This window comes from Tupaia chinensis, unplaced genomic scaffold (assembly GCF_000334495.1).
Source record: "Tupaia chinensis unplaced genomic scaffold, TupChi_1.0 Scaffold143599_1, whole genome shotgun sequence".
NCBI lineage: Eukaryota > Metazoa > Chordata > Mammalia > Scandentia > Tupaiidae > Tupaia > Tupaia belangeri.
In genome coordinates this window covers 173,211-200,121 of record NW_006203445.1, presented here as the reverse complement: position 1 = coordinate 200,121, position 26,911 = coordinate 173,211, and the positions used below count along the sequence as shown (strand labels likewise).

The following is a 26,911-nucleotide window of genomic DNA, read 5'->3' as shown; positions in this document are numbered from 1 at the left end:
TAACAAAAGTTTCCTAGTTTAGATAATAAATTATATGGCTAACCAACTCAAAAACCATATTAAACAAATGTACTGTGTTGGCATAGCTTGGCTACCGACTCCAAAATACCGATGATTTAAAAAAGAAAATCTGGGGGGTAGCAGGTGGCATGGTGGTTAAGGCACTGGACTTCTACATGGCCAATGGCAGTTTGAGTCCCACACCTGGTGGCTTGCTTTCCCTCTCTCTCTCTGGTGAGTGATCATGCCCTATAGAAAAGTTTTAAATAATAACAATAATAAATAAAATTAAATAAATAATTTTTTTAAAACTATCTGAGGGACCAGCAGGTAGCGTGGTGGTGGTGGCGACTGGACTCCAACATGGCTGATTGCAGTTCGCGTCCTGGAGCTGGCAGCTTCCTTTCTTCCTTTCCTTATTTCTCTCTCTCTCTCCATCTCTCTCTCTGTCTCTCTCTAGTCAGTGTTGAAAAAAATAAAATAATGACAATGACTAAAATTAAATAATTTTATAAAAACAATCTGAACACCAGACATTGACGATATTGATAAGTTATTACTTTTGATGTGATCATGGTATTACAGTTATGTTTTTAGAGTCTTTATCTTTAGAGATACAAAATAAAATATTTACAGATGAAATGACAGAAAGTCTGGAATTTACTTCAAAATAACTGGGTGGTGGGTGGGAGGAGGTGGGGGTGTAGATGAGGTAACGTTGACCATGAGTTATAAAACAGATGCTGGTGATTTAATACTACTATACTTTTCATTGTGTTTGAGATTTTTCTGTAATACAACATTTAATTCAGTAAAAACAATTTTCCTTGTTCTACCAACAGAAATATCCTAGAAAGGTCTAGCTTCTTGCTTTTTAGCCAAGAGAAAAGTTCACCATCTAGCCAAACAGAATTCAGGGTCATCTGAATCCAAGACCTACTGAAAAATACTCTTGCATGAAAGGTTTTTTTTTTTTTGGAGAGATTTTCACTATAGGGCGCGTGCGCTCGCCAGACAGAGAGAGAGAGAGACATAGAGATAGAAAGCGAGAAATCACCCCCCAGAGGGGATGGTCACGCCGCAGTCCCTTCTCCTCCATTCTCCTCTCGGGATCTTGGGCATGCACCCACACACGCCCGGCGTGAGTTTTAAGTCACCAGGTCCGGGACGTGAACCGCAGTCGACTACGTGGAAGTCCAGCGACATAGCCATTACGCTAACTGCTGGTTCCCTTTGCATGAAAGATTTTCTAAGGTTAAATCACAACTAATATTATTTTACTTTTCCATTTAACAAAACAAGCACTTTCCCTTCTCTAACAACAGAATCACTTTATTTGAAGATACTTTCAAGTTGGTCCTTTCTTGACAGAGAAATGAAACATCTTAAAACTGTTTTAATGGGCTTTTCTCATTGCTCAAAAAAATGGTGATTTTGAAAGAACAAAATTCAGAGATCTTTTCTCATTTTAGTCCCTATCCTGGTGAGCCCTTTTGGGGTGAGTCCTTTTGGGGTCAAGTATCAGGAGCAACAATTAATGAGATTGCATGAGAGGGCAAGAAAGCACCCAGTTGCCACTAGGTAGCAATGACAAAGCTACTAACAAAGCTTCTGCAATGAGGACATGTGATAAGTGATATCTAGAACAATCCACGTGTAAATAAGAATACGTGAAGATTAATGGAAGCAGACTGAAGTACTGTGGATCAGCAACATGTGAGTTTCCCAACAATGGCAAAGAGCAAAATAGCTATTATACAGGCCCAGTAGAACTCTAAACAATTGTACACATATCGACTCATTTAATCCTTACTGTAACCCTAAAAGTACTATTATTATCCCCATTTTAATGATATAAAAAACTGAGGTAGAAAGTAGTGAAGTAATTTGCCTACAAATGGTATGCAGCAGGGCCAGGATAAAAACAAGTTCTGGAGCTGTTCCTCTTTTGGAATGACTTTGAAAAGCAGGTGTTTAAAAAAAGGAAGGCAAGAGAAACAGGTGTTGATAAAATGAAAATAGTACTATCTCTTTGGCAGGAAATAATTTTGAGGCTACCAGAAAAGGGTTTCAAAGGCTGTCTAGTTTGGGAGGAGACCCAAAGGAGCACCTGTCCTTTGCCACACACATCTACAGAAAGTCTCTCACACGTGACACAGGAAGGGCCAAAGGGCTGAATTAGTAACAATGCTGCAAGCTTCAAGTTTCAAGCTTCAGCAGTGAACTCCTTCTGCTGAAGATGTTCAATCAAAGGCTGAATAGCTTTCTGTTACACGTTCTAGGGAAGGAATTCCAGTGCAGTGTGAAGTGGGTGAAAGATAGAACTCTTCCAATATAAAGATCACCTAACAAGGATTTCTTACTGCAAATCCTCCCACTGTAGAGCCAACAAAGTCTATGGGAATTTAAACAAGATTCAATCCCCGAGTCATTCTGTGGCCTACAAAGTTGCTAACATCAAACTCCCATCTTCAGCAGCCCTACAGCTAGGACAATAAACAGTCAGAGCCACAACTGTCTCCTCTTGGGGGACACCAGTTATACCACAGACTCTACCTAACATTCTTTCAAATAGGGTTATGCTGAAAATAAAATAGCCATATTGAAACGTCATCAATAAAGTGGAATCATATTCTACACTATGATACAAAGGAGCACTGTTTTCCAGCCTTTCAGGACAATGCAGTTAGAAATGTCAATTGCTGTATTAATTTGCTAAGGCTGCCACAACGAAGTATCACAGGCAGGGTGCTTTATGAGAGAAAATCACTTCCTCACAGTTCTGGAGGCTAGAAGTTCAAGACCAAGGTGGAGGCAGGGTGGGTGTTTTCTGAGGCCTCACTTCTCAGCTTCCAATGAATGGCCTTTGCCCTATGCCTTTGCATGGCCTATCCTCAGTGTGTATCTGTATCCCAATTGCTCTTCTCGTAAGGACACAAGTCATATTGGATCAAGGTCCCCCTCCAATGACCTTATTTAACCCTAACTGCCTCTTTAAAGACTATCTCCTGGCCCAGTTGCAGTAGTGCACATGGGAAGTTGTTGCTTGGCAGGCTGATGCCACATAGAAAGCTCAGATTCAATTTCCGACCCCTCCCTAAAAAGCCAGACACAGTGGCATGTGCCTGTAGTCCCAGTTACTCTGGAAGATGAGGAGAAAGGATCGCATACAGCACAAGCCTATCAAACACCCCCTTCCCATCACCCCATATTCTTATTTCCAAATACAGTCACATTCTGAGGCACTTGCTTCTAATTTTTAATTATCTCCATGACCAATGATAATAAAACCAGCAGGTTTGTGCAATATATAAAACATTCAACTGGATTTGAGCTTAATACCGCCACACTAAATATAGTATTCTCAAGAGAATAGACTGACCAAAATCCATCATTATGGCAATACTTATCAAAAGATTAAGACTTCAAGGGACCAGCAGGTGGCATGGCGGTTAAGGCACTAGATATTCCCACATGGCTGACCATGGTTCGAGTCCCAGGCCCGGCAACTTGCTTTCTTACTTTCCCTCTCCCTCCTCTGTGTGTGTGTGTGTGTCTCTCTCTCTCTGGTCAAATTAAAATAAATGAATGAGGGGAGAAGATTCCTCCATGGCTCCTGAGAACAAGTAATTTCAGGGAAAAAAAAGAAATGAAGATTTTCTACTGATACTTCAGACTTCAGGCCACAAACTTGAGCGGTAGGGAGCCCTTCTAGCCTCCTCTCTGTCTCTGTCTCTGTCTCTCTCTGCCTCTATCTCTGTCTTCTCATTGTTTTTGGAATTTTTTTCCTTTTAAAAAAATTTTAAGATATTCTCTTGGTTTTAAGCCCCACCTTTATCTTGCCAATAATCCCCTTTCCCTCTCCCATATCCAGGATAGGCAAGGGACAGGCCTTCAGAAGAAGACTCCTCCATGGCTCCTGAGAACTAGTGATTTTGCACAGCACGCTCATGCACCACACGGATTTTTATGTTTTGCTTTAAAAAAATTTTTTTAGTTGTTTTTTATTTTTTTATTTTTCTGTTTCTTTTTTTCTCTCTCTCTTTTTCTCTCTCTGTTTCCTTTTCTTTTTCTTTTATTTCTTTTACCTCATCACTTTGCTGCTCAGTCTCCATGCACTGAATGATCTAAGGGAACTTTAGCCAAACATCCAAATACGAACAGGGTCAATCCATTCCTTAATATCCAATGAATCTGCTGCACAAAGGGATAAAAATGGAATGGCAAAGAGATTCCAGATCACCTTCTTCTGTACACTCCTGAATGCTTAGATTAAACTTAAAGAATTAGGAAGAAACACGCCATTCATTAGATGACTAGAAATCATCGCAAGGCCACAAGAAATATGGGAAAGCAAGAAAATACCTCCCCTCCAAGGTAAAAGAATAACTCCTCTTCATCCATAGACAATTCAATGGAAACCATGGAAATGTCTGATAAAGAATTTAGAATATTCATAATGACGAAGCTAACAAAGATGGAAGAGAAGAGAGACAATGAACTGTGAAAGAGGCAGGAAAAAGAAGCTGATGAGTTCTAGGAGGTGAGGAAATTCTTGCAAGATCTAAAAGGGGAATTACACATTTTAAAAAAGAGTCAAATGGACCTGTTAGAGATGAAGGCTATAATACAGGAAGTCAAAATCTCCCTTGAAAGTATTAAAAGCAGACTAGATCATACAGAAAACATAGACATAGAAGGCAAAATTCCTGGCCTACAAAAATCCAACACAAAGACTGAAAAAATTGCCCAAAAAAAGAGAATAATATACGAGAAATACTAGATACCATCAAATGTCCAAACATCCAGATAATTGGCATCCCAGAAGGCAAAGAGACTGATAGGGGCATTGATAAGCTATTCATTGAAATACTGCAAGAAAACTTTCCAAACCTAGAGAGGCACTCCAAGATCCAGTCCCAAGAAATACAAAGGACCCCAAATAAAATCAACCCAAGAAGATCTTCTCCAAGACACATTATAGCCAGATTGGCCAAAACCACAGACAAAGACAAGATACTAAAATTGGCAAGAGAGAAACGGCAAGTTACCTACAAAGGATATCCCATCAGGCTAACAGCAGACTTCTCATCAGAAACAATGCGAGGGAGGAAAGAATGGGGAAATATATTCAAAGTGTTAAGGGAAAAGCAATTTCAACCAATGATACTGTACTTGGCAAGATTATCCTTCACATGGGAAGAAAAGACAAGAACATTCTCAGATAAACAAAACCTGAAAGAATTTACCAACATCAGACCAGATCTCCAAGAAGTTTTCAAGAGGAGTGCTATACCAGGGAAATTAAATACAGACACACAGAAATAAGAGTTCAAAAACTAAGAAAATGGCCAACTTAATCATAGGGACAAGTCTGGAGTTGAATATTATATCCCAGAATTCAATTGGAAAGATTGAACCACAACAGAAGATAGATTAAGTACATGAGACTGAACTGGTGAAATAGCATTTTATGACTTTGACTAAAACATTGCTGATTTTCTTCTAGGCTTTGTTTTCCTATTTTAAGGATTTTTGTCCTGTCTTGAGCTGTCGATAGATTCATGTACCTATTATTTGAACAGAATCCTAATCTATTCCCTGGCTTTAAATTTTAAGCAAAATTCCTTAGCATTTATTTGATTTATTAACGTTAAAACTGCCTTTTTTTTTGGGGGGGGTAGAAGTTTTTTTGCTATAGGGTGCGTGCACTCACCAGAGAAGGAGAGAAAGAAAAAGGAAGGAGGAAAGGGGGGGGGAAGGGAGAGGATTTAAAAAATTCAAAATATATAAACCATTTAGAAAAATGTTAATTAATACACAGTAAATGCTAAGAAAATGGTACCTATTCTTTTTTTTTTTTTTTTTTTTTTTTTTTTTTTTTACTATTAATTCTCGACTTTTCTTGACTAGGCAAGATGAAAAACTTGAAACAAAAAGTCTGTAAGGGCCAGCCCCATAGCCTAGTGGTCAAGGGAGCCAGATCCTATATGGCTGAATGCAGTTCAAATCCTGGCCCCCAGTGGCTTGAGAAACACCAGATACACATGTGTGCATACACGCCCCAAATCCCAAAAGGATGGAGAAATGGAGTAGAGACTGCTGCAGGGCCACACCCCATTGGGGTGTTTTCTCTCTTTTTCTCTGTCTCCTGGCAAAACACACACCTTCTGGCAATTTAAAGAAGAAAAAGAAGGGCCAGTGGGTGGTGTGATGGTGAAAGCACTAGACTCCCACATGGTTGACCGTAGTTTGAGTCCTGGACTCACAGGCTTGAAATTCACGCCAGGTGCATGTGTGCATGTGCACAAAATCCCAGGAGAAAAATGGAAGAGAAGGGGCTGAGGCATGGCCATACGCCCTGGGGATGATTTCTCTTTCTCTCTCTCTCCAGCAAGCTCGTGTGCCCAATAGTAAAAATCTTTTTCTAAAAAAAATAATAAGAAGTAAAATAAAGAAAAAAAGAGTCTGTCCTGTTAACTACTGAGCTTACATAACATGTGAATCAGTGAAGCAGTACTCTCTGAGGTAATAATTACTTCTGATGATGTATGAGCTCCAAATAATAAGAAGGTCAGATCTGCTTCCCATCATGATGGGGAAACAGAGAACAGATTTACCTTGGTGCCTTGAAAAGAGAGAAAGAGAGAGAGAGAGAGAAATGAAATATGTGAAACAGTTTACAGGCATTAGACAAAAGGAAAATACACAAAGTGAGCCCTAAGACTGTCATATCTTACTACCTGGAGAACATGGCCAAGAAACCACACATGCACAAAAAACGAGCCGTATTCCCGAGCTGAGGAGTCTCCACGAGCTGAGGCTCTGGAGTGGTGAAGGTGGGTAGAGTCTGCAAGGCCGAGTGTCAGAGAGGAGCCTGCTGTCCAGAGAGAACTGGAGACCTCCAGGCGGTCGTCTTGAGTTTTCAGCTGAGTGATGGTCAGCACACCTGGGTAGGGAAATTGCCACGCAAAGGAGCGGGTGGTAGGCGCCTCTGAGCTTACAGAGGGTCAGGAACAGTTCATATCCCCATCAGCCTGTGCACAAAATACTCACAATACAGGTACCAAGTACAGAACTCACAAAGTATTGCCTCTGTAGTAGGAAAAAATAGCTCCAAATGCTGCTCTGGTCCCAACAAACTAAATCCTCAAAAGGATCAAACTATCTCCAAATGACATCCCAGAATCTCAAGAATGATTAAAGGAATACAAAAATATCCCCCAAACAAGCAGGTAAAATCAGCTTGTTGTATCACTGAACTGGCAGTCTGTATGGGACAGATACAAAAGAAGAATGGAATGAAGTTCTCAGTGACTAAACATATGAACTAATCCAGAGGGGAAACAAAAATGAAAACAAAAATATGAAATTTAACATGTTTTCATCCCCACAGGTACAGAACATTGCTTGAGGCTGTTTGTTCTAAAATTACAACGGTCCAGAGGTACTTCTTCACGCTACATGCCAAGACTGGGCACACCGTGGACATGGGTACAGCCCAACTCACAATCTCTCAGCCTCATACACTAAGGCTAGTAGCTGTGGAAGGAGTGCCTTCAGGAAGGAGCCAGACCCTGACACTGTCCTATGTCAGTCTAACACTGTCCTAAGTTGTCTGTGGAATTTATTTGAGATCCCATATCAAATGATGCCATTTAAATCTATAAAATATATTATACTTCTATAAATTTTTAGATTTTTAGGTTACTTTTTCTCTAACAAAAACTTGACAAATACCTATAGATCAGTCATATCTTTCGTTTAAAAAATGTCTTCCCAACTGGCTTCTCCACTACCTCCTGGTCCTTCTTGAATAGCTATTCCTTTTCAGGTTCTCTTTTGCTAATTCTTCATTATCTCCCCACCTCTAAATGCCAGGGCTGAGACCTCTGCCATCTCTTCCTTCTCTATCAATAGTCACTCATTAGATGAGCTTGTAGGTACGATTTATGTCACTCATGTACTGTTAATTTCTAATTATGTCCCGTAACCCAGACTGTGTACAATTCTAACTGAATGTCTAAAATCTCTTGCAGTTTTCCACTCACAGTTCACAGTAACACCAATTTTCTAGCCATTCAGCCAAAAATCTTCAGACACATCCTTAACTTACCTTTTTCTCAAAACCTGCATCTAATCCATCAATAAATCTTATCAATTCTACCTTTAAAATACATCTCCAGATCTGACTACTTCTTACCACCTGCACCACTAAGGGTTCAAGCAATCCTGTCTCTTACCCAGATAATACTGTTGATAGTTGACTTCTAACTATAACCAGAAGGATCTTTGGACCTAAGTCAGATTGTGTCATTCTTCTGCTTGAAACTGTAATGGCTACTCACCTCACTCAGCATGAAATCATGTCCTTAAACCATAATGGCCTTCAAAATTCTACTTAGTCTGGCTCCCCATTAGACCAGAGACCTCCGTCTCCACCCCTGACTCTAGGCAGCTTCACGGAACTCCATGTTGCAGAAAGTAGAGGGAGAAGCTTCTGGATCGGGCCCTCAGAACTTGCTACCATCCCTGCCTGGATGCTCTTCCTTCAGCTGTCTCCATTCCACTCCATGGAATCCCTCAGGTCTTTTCTTGTATGTCAGCTTCTCACTGAGGACCTCCTGGACCACCTTCTATCAACCCCAGCCTCCACAGTCCCCATGGCTTTATCCCACAGCATTCTTCTCAGGAGCACCCATGGCCAACTGTTAGGTTGATATTTACCGGTCAACTCGTGTGTCTCCCTCCACAAGAATCTAAAAACAGGGACCTTGTCGCTCTGTGTTCTCTGCTTTGCCTCACACCTGACACAGTGCATAGCACATAGCGTGTGCTCGATGTGTAAGTGCAGAGGAGGGGGGGAACGAAATGTGAGGAGGGCTAATTTCATTAACCTGAACCAACCTGTTTCAGCCTTAGATTCTCCTGTTGTATAAAATGGGAGGCTTAAACATTTTACCCTTTAAAGAGCTCTTGTGTTCTGTCACACTATGGGGTGTACGGGATGGTGAGAGGTCACAGCTCACAGAGCTGTCCAGTGGTCAGGGTGGGCAGTACTGATATGCTGCCCACTTACTCCTGAGGTTCTGAGGAAGGCAGAGATCTGCGAATTCCTTCCACTCTTCTCTGCCAGGGCCATAACTCACACTCGGTTTCTCCCCCTTACCGAGTAGGACCTCTACCCAGGAGGCCAGAAGCAATCACCACGGCCCTCGCTCACATCCCAGAAGGCTTCCTTACCTCCACTGCAGTGGGTAGCTGGAACAGGGACTGCCAGGACTGCTGTGGGCGTGTGGGTTCAGGAAAAAGACAAGAGGAGAAGTAGCCAGAGCACAGTCAGCGCTAAATGGAACTTTAGTGAGGGAGAGGGCTGGAGCCAACGTGGGTGAAAACATGGGCTGGTTTGCTTCAGCTCCTCGGCAAAGAGTAGAGATTCTGACAAAGCACCACAGTAGGAAAAAAACAGGGTCAGTGATCATTTCTCAGCCAAAAAGAAATTAGTGGGTTAGTATAGTCAAGAGACTGAAGAAAATTAAGTGGTCAAAAATCATTCTCAAATATCAGACTTTAGTACCAATGTTGGCACAGAACGACAATAGAGACTAAAGTATAATCCACAGAATTAAAATTAAAAATGTAAGCTTTAGCTGTTCAAAGAACTGCCTTCAGACAAATCAAACACTGCTCTATAACTCATTCGTTAGCAAGAAAGAGGTACTATTTCATGCTGAATGACTAAGACTTCCTAAAGAACTGTGTTTGCCCATAAAACTAAAACATTCTCAAAAGTTATATTTATAACAACATAAACTTAGCTAATTTTTCCCTAATGAGTATACCAAATAATACCACTCAACTCTGTATAATAAATTTTGTTTCTACTTAAATTTTAGTCCCAGATACTTCCCCTCCCCCCCCCAAAAAAAAGGTGGTTAAGGTGCTGGACTCTCAAATGGCCAAACACGGTCGGAGTCCCCAAGCCAGTGGCTTGAAAATCATGCTGGGCACACATGTATTCCCAAAATCTTGAGAAGGGAATGAGGAAAAGGGACTGTGGCATGGACATCCACCCCTTGCAGGGTGGATTTCTCATCTTCCCTCTCTCTGTCTCTCAGGCGAGCACATGTGCCCTATGGCAAAAACCTTTGAGGGGGTGGGGGGTGGGGAGGGGACTACTGTAGCAGCTATCTTGATACAATAAGTCTTACTGAAGACTATTTAACAAATTTAATTACTGGACAGAAAACAGGTGATTTCTAATTTGATTTCAAATGTGATTTCTAATTTGCTGTCACAAATACAACACAGATGAAAAACAACTGACAAATTCAGGGTTTAATTTTGCTATATTACTGGCGTGGCTTTCTATACACAAACTACATTTAACTATACTATTTTATTTCCAAGGTTAAAAAAAAAAAACTTATTTACGTATCACATAAGCACCTGATCTGTTTCAAAATGATAGCTTCCTATATTGTATTGCTGACTATTTAGAATAGAGATATGATGACATTCTACTTGTGCTTAATTACATATATGCATGGAAAATCTTCACCTCCAGCTGGCTTCGGCTCATTTCTCAGGTAGGTATGCAACATGGGGATAGAAAAGAGAAGGGCAGACCACTGTCTAAAATTATAGGCACAGTCCCACTGGGATGGCATGTGTCAGATGCTGTCGCTTGGCAGGCTGAGGCCACGTGGGTTCTAGGTTGGATTCCTAGCCCAACCTAGAAAGCCAGCTGCAGAGGCATACGCCTGTAGTCCCAGATATGAGAAAGGCTGAAGCAAGAGGACCATGACACAGCAAGGCCCTGCCCAAAATAAATAAAATTACAGCCATGACCTGATTTCCATAAGCTCGACATTAGTATTTTTCTTTTCTTTTGGAGAGGTTTTTGCTATAGGGAGAGTGCACTCACCAGAAAGACAGAGAGAGACAAAGAGATAGAAAGCAAGAAATCACCCCCCAGGGGGGATGGCCACCCTGCAATCCCTTCTCCTCCATTCTCCTCTCGGGATCTTGGGCACGCACGAATACGCGCCTGGTGTGAGCTTAAGCCACCAGGTCCGGGACTCGAACCGCAGTCGACTACATGGGAATTCAGTGACATAGCCATGATGCTTAGTGCTGGTCCCGAGCTCAACATTTTTAATTACAAGATGTAAAACAGAAATTCTAGATTAATTTTTTGCTTTCAAAAAGAATTTTCACTTTTCTAAAGAACTATCAAAATTAAGCTAGAGCTATTAATAATTAAAACATAACAAGTACCAAATAACAATGTTCACACAAACTTTTAGAGTCTTACATCCTACCACATAAAATTAAGTTTATCCAGGGACCAGCGAGTGGCATGGAGGTTAAAATGCTGGATTCCACACGGCCAGCTTTGTAGTTTGAGACCCAGATCCTGCAGCTTGAAAATCATACCAGGTGTATGTGCATGCATGCCCAAAATCCCAAGATGAAAATGGAGGAGAAGGGTCTGCAGCATGGCCATGCCCCCATGCAAGTGATTTCTCACTTTCTCTCTCTCTCTGGCCAACACACATGCCCCAAAACAAAACAAAACAAAACAAAAGAATAAAAACAAACAAAAAAGATGAGAGGTTTATCCATTATAATAAATATATAATTGGAATTATAAAAAAAAAATCTATGAAAATCAAACCTCATTTTCTTTTTGCTCCTAATTATCACTCTGCAAATTGGTTATGCAATGGGGTTAGAGTCTAAAAAGAATTGTTTGAAAAAGGAAAAGTGATCTATAAACTATTTACTAGCTATTCAGGGGTGTTTTCCAAATTCAAAGTCACTAAAACAGACAGTGATTACCAATATCAGTGTACCAATATTTGAAGAGTATGATTTTTGATCACTTATATTACAAAAACATTTTATAAAAAATACAAACTCCATTTTAAAATTTTCAATTTTGCTAGCAAGTCACTTCTACTTTAAAAGACACTTTAGTTGATGAAGCACCATTTTATATCATCTTAAACTTTTCAGTCTCAGTATGGGAATAAAAAGTCTTTTTTTAAGTATGCCAATACTCCCAAAACAAGCAATTGACCCTTGAACAACCAGGGGGTTAGAGGCCTTGATCCCACCCCCAGTGAAGTTGAAAGCCCACATATAACTTTTCATTTCCCCAGAATTTAGCTCTAACAGCCTGTTTACTGGAAGCCCTACTGATAAGATAAACAGGCAATCAACATGTATCTTGTATATGTTATTATTATATACTGTAGTCTGAAAATAAAGTAAGCTAGAGAAAAGAAAATCATAAGGAAGAGAAAATACGTTTACACTATTTACTGAAAGAAATTCACATATAAGTAGGCCCATGTAATTCAAACCCATGTTGTTCAACGGTCAGCTGTACTTCAAACAAGTCCTGTTTTCCAGCATATGGCAGGATCATTAACCCAATCAACACGCATTCACAGATGCTGAAGGCAATCTCCCCAAGGAAGCCCACTGTACCAGTGTCTGTCTCTGGGTAAGCACTAATACTAAGAGGGAAATGAGAACTGCGTCCCACCACCCCGTGAACTAAGCAAAAGCAGTTCAAGAAAGACAACTGTGATAAAACAGATTCTAGAACTCTTTTCTGGGTTCTCTAATTTGCTGGTCAGTTCTCCCAGTTCTCTTCTTCATTAAATAAACCTGAGCTCTTGAAAAAGCTACCGTTTAGTGGAAACTTTCTTCCCTTCCCCAGCTTCAAAATCCTCACCTACTAAAGCATACTTCTGTATTAGGCAATAGAGAAATAAAACTCAGGTCACACCCTAAAAGACCAGGCCTGAGGCCTTGAGTTGACAGGCCAGAGGCAGAATACAATGCCTTCTCTAGCCAAAGGAAATACTTTAAATTTTCATTTGTTCCTCACATTCACAGGGCTTGTGTTTGCAGCTGTGCCACTATCTTTAAATAAACATTTGCTTTTAAGGCAAGAAAGAAAGTGTCCTCACTCTTAACCAAGTTCCCCAAGTACTCTGGGACCCCTAAAATGCTATCTAATTCTGTTTCTAGAAGGGGAGCCCCATATGCCCCTGCCAAAGACCACTGTTTTGACCTTGAATTAATGACGCCAGGTCAGCCCTCTTCCTGACAGGCATCTCCAAAGCAGGGTCTTCATCCAAGCAAATGAAGCTGTGTTAGTTGGCGTTAGTTCTTTGCCTGGCACCTGCCAGTTTCGGACAGGGCCCCTGGCCTCCTTACTGAATCCGCAGGCAAGGTGCTCCCAGTCTTTCTCTCCTCCGTTTCATCATTCTGCTGGCTACTCAAGTTTTCCCCTCTCACACTGGAGTCTTGGCAAGAAGTTCCTTTACACAAGGGGTATGCAGTCCACTGGCCAAAGGAAATTTACAAAGGCTTCCCAAACTTAACAGGAAAAATTCAAGTATTTCTCTCTAAAGCCATGATATTCAGAACCCGCCACCCCCCAGAAAAGACCTAAGAGCCCAGGAGACAGCAGTGGTGCAGTGGGGAGTTCCAGATCCCAAATGAATCAGCTGTCCGCTGACCTGCCTGACATCATTCACACTCAGCCTGCAGCAAATCAGAGCCACGGAGAGTACCTTGTTCAGTCGTCAGTGATAAGTACCAAACTCCCTCCCCCATGGATCAGCTGTGACCTCCAACCCTGCGGCCTGGCAGCAGTGAAGACTCTGGCAGAAACTGTGCATACCAACTGGAACACTCACACTGTGTCAGAAATACTATTAACCTGGGAGGCGTGGGCCAGGCTACAACAGCTGCTGCAGTGGGCAAAGGACTGGAAGAAAGCAAATTAAGGATCCCAAACCAGTACAATAATGAGCTAAGAATATGTGAACATTTCTGCAACATTATTCATTCTCAAGTCCAGGCCTGCTGGAGGATGATGGAAGGCCTTTAATGGGAGGGCTCAAAGCATGCTCATTATTCAAATTCTAAGTTTGACCAATGTCAGTTAATTCTGTACTCATTCAGACAAAGCTCAGCATTATTTATTCAATGTCTATTACACTCGAATCACTTGAATAATCCTGTGGTAGAGAAAGCCACAGGAAAGTTAAGAAAATAAGCCCAGAAACTGTTTCCTTTCATTTCATCCAATAACCATTAATGGAATCATTTACATGGCAGACTTTTCACAAGACTAAGGTCTGCTGCAGAACTCCACTGATGTATAAGCTACTTAAGTTTTGTATGCTTCAGTTTCCCCATAAGTAAAATGAAGATAATTAAGGTACTTAATATATAAGTTGTGGTGAGGAATAATACATGTAAAAGAGAAAAGTGCCTAGCACAGAGAAAGCACTACAGAAGTACTAGCTGTTATCACAGGTCTTGCGCTCCAAGAGCTGTCTTCCAGTCTGAAGGAGTAAGGCTGAACAAATAGCAAGTCATCTCAGAAAAGCACTCTGGCTTGAAGAAAGCCAAGGGACTGAGTAAGTTGTGGAGCTAACCACTAGGAAGCCAAAGAGTAAGCCAAAGTCTGCCCCCTGCTTCATGGGCTCAGCTTCACCTGCCAGCTCTCATGGGCTCCTCTCAGATATGTATAGGACAAAGTATGTCAAACTGTTATTGTAGGGTATCATCCAAAGGGTTAATTCTTACTCCAACCAATGCTTCTTCTCTGCAAGTCTTAGCTCTGAAATCAATTTAGGAAGTCACAGTCAACACTCTTTAAAAAGGGAAATAGAAAAAATGGAAGAGAAAATATCAAGAGTGCTTCACACATAGTAAGGATGAGCACTGGTTTGTGAAATCTGTGTGTTGTGACAACTGTTACTGAAATACATGTAAAATACAAGGGTAAATATGCGTGATGGGTCACAATGTCAAAACTATTTGTCATTAAGGGCCAAAGTCTAAAATGCTTTGAGTCGACTCTACGACACCACGGTAATGTACTCAAGAGAAGCCAGATCCTGCATGGTGACCACAGCTCAAAACCCTGTCCAGTCAGCCTGAAACACCCTGGGCATGCACGAGCGTGCCCAGGATCTGCCCTGCTAGAGGACTGGAGGAAGGGCATCGTGGCATGCCCAGACCCTGGGAAGGGTTCTCATCTCTCCCTCACTCGCTTACTCTCACTTGTGTGCACATGAGTTCTACAATGACTCAAGAAAAAATATATTTTTTTAAAAAGTCCAACATACCAGGTGCCTGTGCACGCATGCACCGAATCCCGAAAGGACAGAGAAATAGAGAGGAGACTGTGGCATGACCATTCTCCATGAGGGATGCCTTCTCACCTTCTCTCTGTCTCTCTCCAGTGAGTACATGAATCTGTGGCAAAAGTAATTAATTAATTTAAAAAGTCTAAAAGGTTTTTATTTTAATTAAAATGAATTAAATCATCCAAGGACACTCACTCCACCTACTAGCTGTAGGCACCACTTCTCCTCTCCAAGTACAGTTCCAATGACTTAGCTCTTGTAGCTGCTATTTCAAAATCTCCTGACTTCTACAAGTCCTAAGATAACAGAAACACTCTCTCAGAAATCTGGCACCTCTCCACAGTACTGGGCCCCACGTGGAAGGTCTCATGATGATATCAGAGCCAATTACAAAAGCCCCAGCTCGGTATATGCCCATCCCCAGTGAGGCTTGCAGTTATGGCTGGGTCCCACGTTTCTCCTCAATAGTCTCCAATTTTCTAATACCCAAGACCAGACTACCGAATAATGATAAAAATAATGGCATAAAAGCAACCGCATATATTAAGCGCTCACTATCTATTAGGTTCTATTCTAAGTTCTTTACAGGTAACCCATATAGTCTTCATTACAGCTCTATGATATATATGCCATTATTCTTCCCATTGTTTAACAACACAAAAAAGATACAGAAAAGTTAAGATCATACCAGTAAGTTGGAAAGTAGCCTTTCCTCAATAGTTTGCGCCTAACTCACCTGCATAGGAATTATACCAGCTGGAAGTACTTGGGCCCTCAGCCATGCTGGTGAACTGCAGCAGCCTCTCTGGAATAAAGGTTACAAGCCATAGTGCCACACCTTTCAGGCAAAGATTCTGACACTGGCAAATGGATTTCTCTCCAGCCGTGAATAATAAGTTGGGGGAAGAAGAGAGAGCATGAAGCTCCCTACTACCAGAGTCAGAAAAGTTGTGTTTGAGTTTTAGAAAATAGAGTCATATCTTGTGTCCTATCTTTTATCTCCACAGTTTAACACGTCCCCACACAAAGTACTTTCTCCAAACCTACTGGCATTATTCCTGTGGATAATATCCAATATCCCTGTGCCAATATCCCTGTGGCTTTGCCAGAAGTAGGAAGGTTTAACGTTTCCCTGGGACTGGTAATAAGACTCAAGAATGTGCAGTACGGCCAATGAAACACCCATCTTTCTATTCATTTATAAAATATTTATTGACCGTATTACCACCAGGGAAGAAAGGCCTGTGTCACGGGCTTCTCACTTAAAGGGTCCTGCACAATAACACAAACACAAAAAATAAACTCAATCAGGAAATGCAGATGGCTCTCTCACAAGATCTGGTATTTTGCACTGGGAAAGGGGATTCCCTACAAACCCATCTGTGTGACTTCCGCTGTTCAGACCCCAGGAAAACACCGATCCATATTCTTCTTCCTACATCCTTGGTGGGGGGAGAAGGGCAACTATACCAGAATGCCATTTGTGGTTGTGAAAGGCAAACATCAGAGAGAAGGCTGCCCAAGAGCACAAAATATCTAAACAGCACAAGGTCTGAGAAGCAGGCAAAAAACAAAATTAACCTGTCAAATCCTTCCTCTTAGATACCATGAATGTACTGGATTTCTTGCTTAAGACCTGTCTCTTAGCAGAGTCAAGCATCTATTTACTTTATTTCTTTTTGTGCTAGTAAGAGTTCTCAAAACTTAGCTCAATATTCTAACTGTAGTGTATGGTCACTGACAGTAGTATATGGAACATTTTGCAGAATTAAGGAATCAGTATTACTAGTAAATGTACTTATGTGCAGGTATAGATATAATATACATCTGTAAGACAGGAGACCCATTTTTTTACACTGACAAATAAATGAACAGTTAATGCTAGAATTACAATTCATTTTTATAAAAATAAGTAAAATATTTAGAAAACACAAACATTTTAAATTCAGCTTTTCTAATAATTTTAATTCAGCTTATTTAAGTACTTTTGAATATTTAAAAGAAAAATAATTTTTAATAATAATTTTCAATTTTTTTGCAAAAAAATGTATGTTTAATAAATTTTTGTTTAAATTAAATGCTAATCTGGGGGCTAGCAGGAGGCATGGTGGTTCAGGTGCTAGATTCAAAAATGGCCATAAATCCCAGACCCAGCAGTTTAAAAATAATGCCAGGTACATGTGCATGTGTGCCCAAAATCCTGAGAGGAGAATGGAGGAGAAGGGATTACGGCGTGGCCATTCCCTCTGGGTGGTGACTTCACACTTTCCCTCTCTCTGTCTCTGTCTCTCCCTGACATGCATATGCACACTATGACAAAAACCGAAAACAAAACTAAACTAAACAAGATTCTAATTTAATTTATAAAAATATAATCAAACTCGGTACTCTCAGAATACATCTGTATCTTGTTTTTAAGTCATAGAAATCCTGTGCAAGTTATGATCACAATGAAGAGGAAAAAAGAAAGTGGAGTTTAGAAGAGGGAGAAAAAGAAAATTTAGAAATAAGATAGTTTTCTTAAATGTGGGGAAAAAAACCTGAAAACAAAACACACGTGCAATTATTAGCACTGAAAAAAACATCAAATAAACAGAAAATAAACCACAATATTCAAAACAGAAAATGCCAAAACAGAATGATGTGACTATTCTTAAAAGAATATTACCTACTCATATTTAGTCAAATGAAAAGATTCTATTCCCCCCATGGTTTAATAGTAAAATAATCATGAAAATGTAAAAGTTTAATATAAATGATTCTGAAATTTGATGCTAAAATGACTAAACATATATAACAGACAAAACAAACAATCACTGGCTAGAATAAAGACTTAAGTGAAATTATTAGTTTAACTGGTATTAAGTGAGGAAGAAAAGCAATCCTAACTTTTTTTAAAGTAAGTATTACTCAGGTTTATAGATTATAACAGGGACAAAAGTAACATGAAATAACAAACTTTATTATATGTATTGTTGAGTCACCTGAGGAAGAAAACAAAAGTACAAATAAATGAGAATTTCATTAGTTTTACCCTTGAAAATCACTATTCTACAAGGCATTTTGCTAAAACCTTTGGGATTGGCTTTATTGTTCCTACATGTCAAAGAAACAACTTAATTCTACTGTTAAACTGCATTATTATTACAAACTTTAATCAGAACTTTCACATTTAAAAATAATCAGTAAAAACTTAACCACAGTTATTTTAAGCCTTTGTTATCTACAGATAAGATTATGTTTTATGCCGATGCTGGTGTGAAGGCCCTACAATCAACTAGAAGCCAGAGTCTGAGTCTTCAACAGAGAAGGATGGTCTCAGAGTTCCATGGAGAAGTGTAGCAGGTATTTAAAACTATTCACACGTCAAAGACTCCTGAGTACAGACTCTCCTGGCACCATTTAGACAACTGGAAAATTTCCAGACCACTCCAGAGAACTGAGTCAGAGTTTGTTGAAAAGTGCACTATTAAGCTAACATCCAGGGAAATGAGAATTAATTACACAGGACTGAAAGAACTGATGGGATGATTGAAGCTAATTGCTTGAAATATTGTTTTAATGTGGGTGTCCATTCTTAATTTACTAACTAACCTTAATAACGTAGTGATCTTTGCTATTGTAAAATGAAGCAATCCAAAATCAAACCTGATCCTCACTGACCTTCTTCCAGCCTAGAGTTGAGAAAGTCCTACTGAGTCTCTTTCCTTTTCAATGCAATATAGTTATTTGACAGATTTAATAAGGATCTGTTCTCCTTTATATCAGCATATAATCGCAAAAAACAGTTATGCAGCTGAGGCCTAATCTAAAATGTCACATTTGAGAATGGTGCTCAATTAATCAGGTATAACAAACCATTTTTAGGAACTATGATTGATTTTATAAAGCCAATTACTTACAAAAACCCCTGAAGAAAATGGGCCTGGTATCTGGCTTTACACAGTTTGGTCAACAAATGGTAAGAGAGGTCATTTACCAGCAGGCTGAGCATGTGTAGGATACTTTGAGGACCTTGAGAAGAGAGGAGTTCATCCAAATTTATAGGTACTACAGATGAAATCAGGCAGTTTCTTAGGGTTGGCTTCCTAGCCTCAAAATACAAATAATACAGAGAAACTTCAATAACTGTGTGCAAAATCAAATTAAACAGTGAGTTTATTTTAGTGGGGAAAAAAAACCCGAAATCCATAGTTTTTTCATAATAGACATTTCTCATAAACTTCTTAAAGACTTTTCATAGAGGCCTTTACAAGCCCAATCTGAGATTCTTCAGAAAATTTTATAGCAAAGCAAACTTAAAAAGATCAGGGACCAGCAGGTGGCATGGTGGTTAAGGTGCTGGACACTCCCACACAGCCGACTATGATTCGAGTCCCATAGTCAACCTGGTGGCTTGCTTTCTCTCTCTCTCTCTCTCTCTTTCTCTCTGTCTCTCTCTCTGGTCAAATTGAAAATAAGGGAATGAATAAATAAAATTAAATGAAATAATTCTTTTTTTTTTTTTTAAAGGCCTATGAGGGCCATCAAAATGTGGCGTGGTGGTTAAGGCACTGGATTCTCACCTAGCTGACCACAGTTCAAGTCCCAGACTTTGCAACTTGGAAAATCATGCTAAGTGCGGTGTACATGTGTACCCAAGATCTCAAGAGGAGAAGGGAAGACAAGGAGTTGCGGCAGAGCGTGGTCAGCCCCCCTGGAGTGATTTCTCACTTTCCCTCTGTCTCTCTCTTGTGAGGTCACACACCCTACGGTAAATACCTTAAATATAAATGAGTAAATAAAGCCTACGTGCCCAGTTGTAGTGGTACAGGCAGCAGGGCATTACCACGTGATACTGGAACCACATGGGAGGCCCAGGTTCAGATTCTGGGTAGACCTGAAAATTCTAGGCATACCCACTACATACCTGTGATCCTGGCTGGCTAGAAAGGGAGACCAAGGGTCGATGGGAAGTGTAGTGTGGGGACTTTGCCCACGCCTTGCTGTCTCCTAGACCATCTTGGGTTTTCCAAGAGTTCTGCTGCCCCGCCCTATTGCCTGAAAGAAAGAAACTTCAAAGGGGGAGGGGAGCCTTAGGGTCCTTTAACATTCATGCTGCACTATAAACTGGCCATCTGGGAAGTCATGGTGCATTTTTACATATAAAATATGTCATGACTTTCCCGACAACCTAATAAATAATCAGGCCAAAATAACAAGACCACTTATGTTTTATTATCAAAAACTATTTGAGGTTATTTTAGATCAAAAGCTGGAAGACTGTAAGGCAATCTGAAATAAGCCACAGAAAGAGAAAGATTCCTGGCTATTTCTGACAGAAAGCCATGCATCGTTTAGAGAACTTTCTTACAGTTATTTGATCCTAGTCTTTTACTGCTTTTGAGTTATTTTGCAACTCTGTAAATGATAAATATCTGATGGGCATGCAAAATAACTGTCCACAGAAATGCAAAGAAATTCTGTACAGTGAAGACTCAATGGACTTCCTTCTCCCTATGGAAAAATCCAGTTCTGTAACCTCTTGTACATTTACTTCAACATTCCTTGACTCCATATAAATTTCTGCTTCCTCTACTATTTTTCTCACCTAGCTGTTACATTTGCCTAGTTCCCTTATTAAGAGTGGACAAAGTATTTAACACATGTCTATTTTTTAAACATCAATAGCTTTACACATATTTTAAATTTTGTTACTAAGAAACTACATTCCTTGAGGTAGGAGGACAGAAAACATTTCATTTTACACTTTGTTAGCTCTCTTTAAAATCTTAAACATTTACATCTCCATTTATATTCTTGCCTCAGGCTACACAAATGTTAGCAGCAGACTTAAATGGTTGCCTAAGTGTTAAACTCTATCCGGGGCTCTGGGGACAGATTTTTGTACCCCATGACATAGTCCTGACTCATGGAGCTTATCATCTGCTGTGGACGGAAACTGTCTCTCCAGAATTCCTATGTTGAAGACTTAATCCATTGGGGTATAGATACCCCCAATGTAATCTGAATTTGGACATAGGGCCTTTAGGAAGTAATTAAGGTTAAATGAAGCCATGAAGGTGGGGTCCTACTTTCAGAGGACTGGTGACATTTTAAGAAGGAGAACTCCATCCCCTCCATCAAGAAAAGGCCACGTGGGCACATGGTGAGAAGGCTAACGCCTGCATGCCAAGAAGAAAGCAGCCAGGTTGGCGCCTTCAGCTTGGACTTTCAAACTCCAGAACTGTAAGAAAACAAATTTCCACTGTTTAAGCCACCGAGCCTGTAGTATACTGTCATAGCCGCCAAGTATCCTAATACACCACGCAATGGGAGGAAACACAGTTCTTCATTTACAACTGATGGAAGAGCTATGAAGGAAAAGTGCAAGATTTAATGAAAATATGTTCCGGAAAACCCAACATGGTCTAGGGACAGCAAGGTGGTGTGGGCAAGGTCAGAAAAGCCTTTTATAAGAAAGTGAGATGAGAACTGAGACCTGAAAGATAAACACAAACACGCCAGGGGTCCATGGGGGAAAGAAGATCCAGGCCCAGGGAGCCATGACGAGGAAGACAGGAGCCAGACTGCAGACGGGCATGTGTGATCCTAAGGGCAATGCGAGTTCTCTGAAGCAGTTTAAATAAACACCTAATAATAAAATGTGCATTTCTAAAAGCTTTTTCAGGCTATCATGTAATGTATGGGGTGAGCGAAGCTCAAAAGGTCAGACAGGAGATTACAGCAACAGCAGAGATAAGAGGTTCCAAATGTCTTGGATCATATGGACATACCAGTGGGCGCAAAAGAAGGGAAAAGTATCTATATGGTTAAAATAGGAAAGACATGTGAGTGAGAGAAAGAGCAGGGCAATAACAGTAAGTTTCTTTCTTTCTTTTTTTTGGAGAGATTTCTGCTATAGGGTGTATGTGCTCGCCAGAAAGAGAGAGACAAGAGACAGAAAGCAAAAAATCACCCCCCAGGGGGGATGGCCACACCACAATCCCTTCTCCTCCATTCCCTCTCAGGATCTTGGGCACGCATGCACACGCGCCCGACGTGAGTTTAAATCACCAGGTCCGGGACGCGAACCGCGGTCGACTACGTGGGAGTTCAGTGACACAGCCATTATGCTAACTGCTGGTCCCAATAAGAGTAAGTTTCTACCATTTGAGGAAGTGACCCTGTTCAGTAAGCTAAACAACAGAAGAGAAGCTGGCTTTTGAGAAGGGCAATGACTTCGGATTGATAAGTACTAGTCGCCTTTGAGCTAGCCAAGTACATTACAGTAAATTGACAGTTGCGCGGTCCGAAGATATACATGTAGGATAATGAGCATAATAATGTTGTTCTCAACCTAACAGTAACAAAAATGGGCTCTCAAGGATTCTCAGGCCCTGTGTCTGCATACTTACAAGTCAATGACAACAATGTCTGTTTTTTACAACAAAATTATTCCTGTAAGGAAATCAGTAATGACTATTGTTCCATGATCACCAGCTCCTGCCTTCCCAAAAGACAGGCAGAGAACCTATGTGACACCATTTCCTACTTAAGATCAATTTTAAAAAGACAAGCTCCTGGGACCATCAGTTGGCCTAATGGCTATGTTGTTGGACTCCCATGTAGACGACCACGGTTTGAGTCCCGGACCTGGTGGCTTAAACTCATGCTGAGTACATGTGTGTGCGTACCCAAGATCCCAAGAGGAGAATGGAGGAGAAGAGACTGTGACGTGGCCACACCCCTGGAGGCTGATTTCTGTCTCTGTCTTTCTGGCAAGCACATGTACCCTATAGCAAAACCGTCTACAAAAAAAAAAAAAAAAGGACAAGCTCCTAATTTACACTCCCATCAATAGTGTGTCAGTGTGTCAGACGGCTCTCTTTTCACCACAGCCTCGCCAGCATTTGTCATTCTTTAATTTTGCAATCACAGTCATTCTGACTGGGGTTAAATGGTATCTCACTGTGGTTTTTTTAAAAATTATTTTATTTAACTTTATTTATTTATTCATTTCTTTTAATTTGACTAGAGAAGGACAGAGAGAGAGAGAAAGTGAGAAACCAAGCCACCAGGTCCAGGACTCAGCTGTGGTTGGCATGTGGGAGTCCAGTGCCCCTAACCACCACGCCACCTGCTGGCCCCTCGTTGTGGTTTTGATTTGCATTTCCCTTATGATAGGAGATATTGAGTACTTCTTCATATGCTTTTTGGCCATTTATACATCTTCTTTGAAGAGTTGTCTGTTCAATTCAATTGTCCGGGTTTTTTTTGTTGTTGTTTGTTTGTTTGTTTTTTTCTTTAAAGAGAGATTTTTGCTATAGGGTAAATGCACTCACCCGAAAGAGACAGAAAGTGAGAAATCATCCCCCCAAGGGGTGATTTCATCCCCAGGGGGAATGGCCACGCAGCAATCCCTTCTCCATTCTCCTCTCAGGATGTTGGATACACATGTATACACATCCAGCCTGAGTTTTAAACCACTGGGCCCAGGATTTGAACCACAGTCGACCATGTGTGAGTCCAGTGACATAACCATTATGCCATCGGTTGGTCCCTCATTTGCCCATTTTTTAACAGTATTTTCTTTTCCAGGTAGTACAACCACTGTGGAGAACGATATAGAGGTTCCTCAAAAATCTATAAATAGAACGACCATACAACCTAGCAATACCACTCCTCGGTATATAGCCAGAAGACAAGAAAACATTCAGTTGGACAAACGTGCACATCCATGTTTATTGCAGCATTATTCATAACTGCTAAGATATGGAATCAGTTCAAATCCCCAAGACAGACCAGATTAAAAAAACATAGTACATATAAACTATGGAATACTACTCAGCCATAAACAACAATGATACCCTCTCATTTGATACAAAGTGGATGAATATGGAAGGTTTAATATTAAGTGAAGCAAGCCAGACTATGAAAGATCCTGTATGTCCCCCCTCCATATATACTGAATATCTGCACTGTATGGCAGAAATCGAGAAAGTGGAAGGTGTAATAACAGGGAGGCCAAGCACAGATACCAGAGACTGTGCAGGAGAGGGTACATGTGAGGGGAGGGAAGGAGGGACTCAGGTGAAAAAAAAAAGCATGCATGCTGGGAAAAAACAAGTTATGAGCTGTAAAGATGCACAATGATTAAATTTAAAATAATAAAAATATTGCAAAAAGACAGGCTCATAAATGTAACTAAAGATGTCATTCCAGCCTTTACAGTATTTAAAGGTATCAAATCTGGGGCTAGTAGGTAGAGTAGTGGTTAAGGTGCTGGACTTCCATGTGGTCAGCTGCAGTTCGTGTCCTGGACCTGGCAGCTTGAAATTCACGCCAGGTGCATGAGCATGCATGACCAAAATCCCAAGAGGAGAATGGAAAAGAAGGAATTGTGGCATGGCATTCCCCCGTGGGGTGATTTCTCACTTTCTGTCTCTCTGTCTCTCCAGGGAGTGCACATGTCCTATGGCAAAGGTTGCTTAAAAAAAAAAAGGGTTAAAAAATTTCCTGATTTTCAAAGCACTGCAGAAAAGTGAAAAGCCTTATGTCAGACACCACTGACACTCAGACAAAGGATTTACTATGTATATGTAGCAGGTGGTGTCTCTTTTTAGCACATTTTCCAGAAGCACTGCTCCAGGCATCAAGTTGCATCAGAGTGAGAAAGGACCCGACACTGTGTCAGTTTCATAGGAGAAAAGTTTGACACATCACTTCCTGGAGTTCCAGGAACTCCTCCCTGCCCACTACCTAACATTATACCACTAGACATTCACTTTCATCTAATATCTGGTGTCCAAGTCCAACTGCTCAAAAAAGTAAGCCAACAATGCAGAAGGGAAACTATCCTGAAGGGCTCTGTGAGCGAAGGTCAGCAAAACCAATACTAACATACCCTCATCCCACACACACGATGGGTGCTGCAACTTCCTCTTCACTGCACCAGTCCATTCCCTACCCCATGACTGCTTTCAGCCACTAAGAAAGAAAGATATTTCATGCAACGTGAGGGCCTTTAACCTAAGTTGTAATGGTTACTAAAAAACTTAAGACTTTCGTGGGCAGAACCTCCATCTTTTTTTAAGGAACGAACACAAAGGAAAAGAGGAGAGGCATCCAATACATGTTCTCTAGGCCTTTTAGAAAACATGGAGTGGTTCCTTTGGCAACATATAAGTGAATCGACAAGAAAGGTGATATTGTAGACATTAAGGGAATGGGTTACTGTTACCACAGCAAAACTGGAAGAGTCTACAATGTTGCCTAGCATGCTACTGGCATTGTAAAAAAGTTAAGGGCAAGATTCTTCCCAAGAAAATTTATGTGCATACTGAGCATATTAAGCATTCTAAGAGCAGAGATAGCTTCCTAAAATGTGTGAAGGAAAATGGTAAGAAAAAGAAGGAAGCCAAAGAGAAAGGTACCTGGGTTCAACTGAAGTGCCAGCCTGCTCCATCCAGAGAAGCACACTTTATGAGAACCAGTGGAAAGGAGCCTGAGCTTCTGGAACTTATACCCTGTGAACTCATCGCATGATGGATGTTAAAAATAAAAATCTATGGTCTATTTAAAAAAAAAAAAAAAGAAAGAAAGAAAGAAAGGAAAGAAAAAGAAAAAGAAAAGCTTGACTTTTGGGACAAGCAGATGGCACAATGGTTACATTGCTAGACTCCCACGTAGCAAACCACGGTTCAAGTCCCAGATCAGGAGGCTTAAAACTCAAGCCAGAACCATGTTTCAATACTCCTCTAGCTTGGGTAAATAAAGACAAATAACTTTACAATTTCAAACCCTTTTTCCATAGATAAGTATACTTTGAACAACATTATCAACTCCCTTAGGTCTGATATTCTAAGTTTTCTTTTAATGCGTTAAAAATAAAATACTGGAAGTTCCTTAGAGCCAGTTCTGGGGGGCTGCCCAATTTGCAAATAGTCCTTTGTTCAATTAAACTTGGCTAAATTAAAAAAAAAAAAAATCCCATGGGTCTAAATATAAAATAGTTTTCTAAAAATAAACATGATTTAATTTCAGGAAGTTTCACCTAAAATAAATATGAGCCAGGCCAAAAGAACTTTCAAAACCAACTTGCCCCAACAAAGCCGTTATTGTGGCAGGCGTGGATGATGTTCTCACCCCTTACATTGGAATTTAGTACTTCTCTTCCCTAATATGACCAAAGTGTATGTGCGTCTTCCTCTCTCTCTAGATAGACAGATAGACAGATAGATATTGATATAGACAATTAGTCTCCATCTGTCTTTGTCTCTCTTCCTCTCTCTGTATTTTACATAGGAAAACATAGACAAAACACGTCATGACTTTTCTCACAACCCAGTAAATATACATTTCTCGGCATTACTCATTCCAGACTCCTGTTTTCTGCTCAAATGTCACTTTATTGATAAAATTCCTGGCAACAATCAAATTTTAAATATAAACTTTTGCCCCCACCCAACTGAAAATATACACTCATATCGCTTATCTGACTTATTTTTCTTCGTAGCACTCAGTCCCATATGACATAAATGTTTTTGTCTCTCTTGAATGTAATGGAAACTCGATGAGTGCCAGGATGTTGCTTTATTCAGTACTGTACCTTCAGTATCTAGAATAGTAGCTGCACATAACTGGAATTAAATAAAGGCAGTATGATGAATGTATGGATAAATGAATTCGTTTGAACAAATGAAAAATAGAGGGGGGAAGCCGGCGCGGGGCGCGCCCGGCGGAAG

The 26,911-nt window shown here is 40.4% G+C and overlaps 1 protein-coding gene across 8 annotated transcripts in view; it reads right to left on the bottom strand.

Moving 5' to 3' along the window:
• MAST2 (microtubule associated serine/threonine kinase 2) overlaps positions 1–26,911 on the bottom strand; it is a 158,334-nt gene that overhangs the window by 69,936 nt on the left and 61,487 nt on the right. For 3 of the 8 annotated variants that reach the window (XM_014582430.1, XM_027766588.1, XM_027766587.1), the window contains exon 4: positions 9,244–9,438. The exons of 3 other annotated variants lie outside the window; for them this stretch is intronic. In XM_014582430.1, coding sequence (XP_014437916.1) covers positions 9,244–9,438 — 195 coding nt within the window. Of the gene's footprint in view, positions 1–9,243; positions 9,439–13,090; positions 13,167–13,236; positions 13,469–26,911 lie in introns of those variants that run through there. 2 more of the 8 variants (XM_027766590.1, XM_027766591.1) reach the window with 2 other exon arrangements.